Source organism: Ictalurus punctatus, chromosome 4, assembly GCF_001660625.3.
Source record: "Ictalurus punctatus breed USDA103 chromosome 4, Coco_2.0, whole genome shotgun sequence".
Lineage (NCBI taxonomy): Eukaryota > Metazoa > Chordata > Actinopteri > Siluriformes > Ictaluridae > Ictalurus > Ictalurus punctatus.
Window position 1 is genome coordinate 10,526,095 of NC_071284.1, and position 6,000 is coordinate 10,532,094.

At 39.2% G+C, this 6,000-nt stretch overlaps 1 protein-coding gene across 1 annotated transcript; it reads right to left on the minus strand.

The window, feature by feature from the left end:
- Positions 1-1,282: 1,282 nt before the first annotated feature.
- On the minus strand, positions 1,283-5,780 carry si:ch211-245j22.3 (EF-hand domain-containing protein). Its single transcript, XM_017465568.3, has 5 exons — positions 5,710-5,780; positions 5,220-5,352; positions 2,853-3,002; positions 2,469-2,574; positions 1,283-1,550 (listed from the first exon to the last, which is right to left on the minus strand). The coding sequence occupies exons 1-5, from the start codon at positions 5,778-5,780 to the stop codon at positions 1,426-1,428; spliced, it is 585 nt and encodes a 194-aa protein (XP_017321057.1). The 3' UTR covers positions 1,283-1,425.
- Between the last annotated feature and the right edge of the window lie 220 nt (positions 5,781-6,000).

Here is a 6,000-nt window from a genome sequence, read left to right on the forward strand (position 1 = left end):
ATTCGATTCATCACTTGTCAAGTGCTCAAACAGTTCATGGCTTCGTACAGAATCATATTGACAGCTTTACTGCCTACAATTACGATTCAGTTTATCCCTGCAAAACCTAATCACACAGTCTGACACCGTAGTGAAAAAAGACAGTAAAGAAGATGCTCAGTTTTTAAATTGAAATACCTTAACGCAGCATTAATACAGAAGTCCAGAGAGGCCTAACTACCTCCCTTCCAACTTTTCCCTTACCTCAGTTTCGGAAACCGATTTATCCCATTATTTTGTGATCTTTGTCTTGTAATCTTTGTACTGTGATCTTGTGATCTTTGTCCTGTGATCTTTGTCCTGTGATCTTGTGATCTTTGTCCTGTGATCTTGTTTTCCAGATTATTATTGCTTGGGGGCACAGTGGCTTAGTGGTTAGCATGCTTGCCTCACACTGGATGGGACAATTTAGGGTTGCCAGTTCATATACTGGAATGCTTTGGCATGTGAGGTGGAAGGAAGCCAAAGAACGTGGAGGAAACCCAGGTGGACATGGGGAAAGTCCACACATGCATTAACCTGAGCTCAGGTCTGAACCAGGAACCCTGGAGCTGTGAGGCAGGAAATAAATCCATCCATCTATTTTCTATACTGCTTATCCTTCACAGGGTCACGGGGGGAGCCTGGAGTTCGGGGGACAGGGTGCCAACCCATCGCAGGGCACAATTGCACACACCCCTTCACACACTATGGACAATTTGAAAATGCCAATCAGCCTACCACGCATGTGTTTTGACTGTGGGAGGAAACCGGAGTACCTGGAGGAAAGCCCTGAAGCACAGGGAGAACATGCATACTCTACGCACACAGGGCAGATACGGGAATCGGACCCTCAAGCCCGGTGGTGCGTGGCAACCAGTAAGCCACCCTGCCCCCCACATTAAACATATTTTGTCATTTTTTAATGTTTGCATTGACATGCATGTAACAAGAAAAACGCAGAGAGGAACTCTTTTGATGCTTATTCACAATGCTCCTATTTAAAGCTGAAATGTCTTGATGTCTCTACAGTGTCTTATTTCAAATATGGTATGATAGTCATCCTAAAATGCTTTAGCTTCTTTGTGCATAGCAAATAAAAAAGTATCATGTAGGTATCAATAAGCACTGTAATAGGGTCAGACACATTTAGCAGTGCAATACTTTTACTCTATTAATTGCCCATTACACATCCAGAAGAAAGCTGCCTTTGCTGTAACGCTTCCAAAACATGGTCTTTCATCATCATGCCTTCAAATTTTACTGTTTATTGATCTAAAATGTTAAATATAGAGCAGAACAGGAACCCTTTATATGTGTGGTGTAGGGGAACTGCCAGAAATACTAGTCTACTGCTCCAGCGGATGGGACATCCTTCATTCTGTAAGCTCAGATGAACCCAAAACGTTAGATTTTGAAGGAACCCTTAAGGGGTCGCTCTAACTTTACAGTGTTGGGGTCACACGCCAACATCTCTCTTATCCACTCATCATCCAGTGCCCCCTCAATGAACTCCTCCAGACTGATGATGGCTGTAAAAAGGAAAATGATTCCTGTTATGTCATACACCGACACCGGATGAGACAGCAAACATTAAGAATAAGAGTAGAAATACTCTGATGTCAGTCATGCAACCAAATGAGTTAAAATTAATTCCAGGGAATTAGATCTATTATATAATACTATTCCTTAAAGGAAAACTACACCCTAAAACAAATCGAATACACTGATATTTAAATATATCAGATGTGCTTAGAGATTCTGGTGCACATTTTTTGGTTGATGCTATGTTTTTGTCATTCCCATGAGAGGTTAGTGGTTTAATAATCTCAAACATAAGGTATAACAATCAGTTTAGCTGTAGCCTCCTAAAAATAAAAGAGCAAGGGCTTCTTTTCTCACTCACCATTTTTCCAGTGACAGTCTATGTCATATTAATGAGAAATCCAGCACAGACATATTGGAGACAACAATCATTGGACTCAAAGTTCCAGAATGTAATGCAACTATATGACACTGAGTTATGGCAGAGATTCAGGTTGAATCTTTGGATCCTTATGTTTTTGAGGCAGAGTGTACTTATTACACTATTACAGATTACACTATTACAGACTGTACAGATTACAAAGATTACGTGAAAGAGCTGGACAGACTAAAACACTAAAGCACTGCTGCATCACTCTCCTTAGGTAAAGATGAAGCAAGGGATAAATCCTGCTGGCACAACTATCAACAGGTAGTCGAACGACATTGTTCGGGTCATGTAGGAAACCATTAACCAATGTGAAAATAGACCAACATGTTAATTAAAGAAGGTTAAACTAAAATTTAATTACAAAATAAATATTGGACGCCAATGAAGATCGCATATTAATTCTAAAGAAGAATGTGCAAGACATCCAGGGTTGATTTTTCCTTTAAGGAAGCAATGTATCTCTATACCACCTTACCATTGTTGTCTTTGTCTAGTTGTGTGAATATCCTGTTGGTGCATTCCTCAGCAGTCAGTGGATTAGGTTCGGTTAGAGAGGCTGCAACACTCATCTTATACACAGCCTGCCAACAATCAAAACACACTCACAAAGTCTCTATCGCCCTCTAACAGAGTAGAGCAGTAATACTGACCTCCGTCACACAAATCCCTGTCACACCTGAAATCATGCCGAAATCTTCATGCTGAGTCAGAACTAGGTCTGATTTAATTATTCATCACTTATCTAAGCAGTATTATCAAAGCAAAAATAGGCCAATCCTATATACTATTTGAGTGATTTTTAATTTAGTATTGTATTGTAAACAAACAAACAAACAAAAAAAACACATAAGGAACCCACCTGCATGATGTCAAGCATCTCTGATCGTGTTATGGCTCCATCCTTGTCCTTGTCATAAAGTTTAAACGACCAGCGAAGCTTCTCCACTGATGAACCTTCTAACAGCATGCTAATGGCCATCACGTATTCTCGGAAGTCAACGAATCCATCCTGTTAGATAAATGAAATTGTATCTTTGTGTATATTGGGAAAGCTTGTAGTGTTTACAGAGGTGTTAAAAATCTAGATAGTGGTTTTGGCAGAAGTTTGCAGAAGCTATCCATTTTGAAACTCACAATTCACACTGTTTCCTCTGAAAGCACTTATCGAAAACACATACACGCTGCAACCTGAATGCAGAATTATTTTGGATGGGCAATACAATACTGATTGGCCAGAAGGTGTTTAATTTTCTATAAATTTTCTATAAATAATTTTCCATAAATTTCTATATATTGTCTGTGCCTTTGACAACATTGCCAGCTGCAATTCAAATAAAATATGATTTATTATTTTGTAATTCACCATATGGCCAAAAGTTTGTGGACACTTGACCATCACACCTATATGTGGGCCTTCCCAAACTGTTGCCACAAAGTTGAAAGCACAGAATTATCCAGAAAGTCTTTGTATGCTATAGAATTATACTTTCCCAACACTGGAACTAAGCGGCCCAAACATGTTCCAGCATGACAATGCCCCCGTGCACAAAGCGAGGTCCATGAAGACTTGGTTGAAACACCGACTGCGCCTCAGCTTCCTCAGCTGAATGGGCAGCCATGCTCCAAAATCTAGTGTATGTTATCATTTCTACAGCTACAGCTCATTCACAGGGACTTGTATGGTGGACGCTGTACACAATCTAAGGCCAATAATAAACAATTTATATTTTAACTTCAAGAGAAAGAAAAAGAGAGACTGGTGAGGGAAAAAAACTGTTTAATCTCACAATCTGGTTAATCTCTGTAAGAAGACTCCTGGTAAGAGCTGGTGTCAAATGGAGCTGTTACGTAACCACTAAAAAATGTCCCATACATGACTGCCATCAAGATGAGACACTAGAACATTTACTATTGGAGTGCAATCGATCCATTGAAATATGGACAAGAGTTAAAAACATAGGGTTAAACATAGACATCACAGTAAAGACAGTCATGTATGGGATTTTTGACAGTGTGCCACAACATTTACACAAACTCTACTGGTTAATTGTTTGTACTACTACTACCACAACAAAAATATGGAAAACAAGATGTTATTAAAATGGTTATTAACCAGTGTACTATATCTACTGATACTGTATTTAAATAGACTGTCAACCACCTAAGAAGGTTCAGAACTGAGAAAAAACAGAAACAGTACCCATGGACTTACTTAAAAATATGAAGACATGTAAATTATGAATCTATGTAGGTTTTTGCACCTCTCATGCTTAAAATAAAATTTTAAGCATAAATAATTTTAAATAAAAGATAAAATTTTTCTATAAAACCACTTAAGAAGACTCTTAAGTGAAATATAAGTCTGTTAAGAAAATATGAACGTGTGTGTGATACATTTTGTTATATATGATGAAGTCTGCATTAACGATTGTATTTATTACAGATGCCTGTAATATTTTCTGGAAAAAAATCTTGTTTAAAAAGCGAGAACATAAGTGAAGACAGGAACTAACATGTCTCTCTGACGTACCGTAACATTAAATATAACTATAATTGATAAAATACAATGTGATGTTGGCAAATTCCCATGGTACAAGATGAATACAACATGTTTGTACATGTTGTTATAGGAAAAAAAAATCATTTATATACAGTAACAGTAATTATGCTTCGCTTCAGGAAACATCATATCACTCCATTGCTGATTATTTTCCTATAACAGTACAGCCCGTTGTGCTTGATTCTTTTCTTTAAAAAGTCTTTTATGTCAGTTCATCTTATTATTAAGTGAATTTCAGTACAGTTGCAATCATAAAAATGTGTTCTTTCCAGCTACGCAATTAAGGCAAATCCATCCATCTATCCATCCATTTTCTGTACAAATCCTATACAGGGTCGTGGAGGGGTCTGGAGCTACTCTCAGGGAGCTCGGGGCATGAGGCAGGGGTGCCAGCCCATCACACACTACAAACAATTTGGAAATGCCAATCAGCCTACAACACATGTTTTTGGACTGGGGGAGGAAACCGGAGTACCACGCACACTCCACACACACAGGGCAGAGGCAGGAGTCGAACCCCCAGCCCGGGAGTTGCGATGGAAACGTGCTAACCACTAAGCCACAGTGAACCCCCCGGCAAATCCTTCTAGGTATATTTTCTATATAAATCATATTAATATACTTCCTCAGATCCAAGCCAATATGTGTGTGTGTGATTTGTCATACCTCGTTGTTGTCTAGTGTACGGAAGATCTGCTCAGCGTATTCTGCAGACTCAATTCCCACAGTTCCATCACAGAAGTGGCGTCTGAACTCGTGCAGAGTGATCAGGCCGCTCGGACAATCGTTTAAGAACTTCCTGTCAGACAGAAACAACATGGGGTTTCCCGTTCATGGCTGTAGTTTACTGTGCTCAGAATCTTCATTTCAAACTTCATTCCTAATGTCACAGTTGTGGCATTCTGATATGTCAGTCAATAGTTAATTCACCTGGTTAATGGAGCAAGATTAAGACACCTTACGAACTATTCCCTGACAACTGTGTGTTAGAGAGTGGCTTCGAAAGCCGACCCTGTATGTTTTCTTATAAATCTACAATTTCAACAACCATTATGAAGTGGTTTTAACAGTCAAGTAGAACAAAAACACACTATATATGCTTAAGCACACATTTGTGCAAACATCAGATAATTTGTGAATAAAACCTCAGCCTTACCTAAACCATTCATAAAGTTCTGTGACGTAGGTGCCGCCGCTTCTGCAGGGTAAAGTCGCAGCCTGTCCCATCCTCAACTGTGCTCCAATATCAGCTACCTCAGGCACACACGTTTATATACCAAAGCCCAGCTTACCTCTCTCAAGCTTAATCACTCTTACAGGTGGCCTCCTGCAGCCATGACATTAGCTAAAAGTAATCTCTTAGCAGGGGGCACAAGTAGGTAGGGGTGCCTCAATATAATTACCTTGAGAGCAGTTATATTTAGGAGCATGTAAACTGTGATTGGGA

What these genes read in the sequence shown, in the direction of transcription:
- si:ch211-245j22.3 (XM_017465568.3), bottom strand. Translation starts at nt 5,780, where the DNA reads ATGGGACAGGCTGCGACTTTACCCTGCAGAAGCGGCGGCACCTACGTC. An exon ending in AGATGCTTGACATCATGCAG is followed by an intron (nt 2,575 to 2,852) that starts GTGGGTTCCTTA and finishes GATTGTTGGCAG; the next exon opens with GCTGTGTATAAGATGAGTGT. An exon ending in ACTAGACAAAGACAACAATG is followed by an intron (nt 1,551 to 2,468) that starts GTAAGGTGGTAT and finishes TCCTTTTTACAG; the next exon opens with CCATCATCAGTCTGGAGGAG.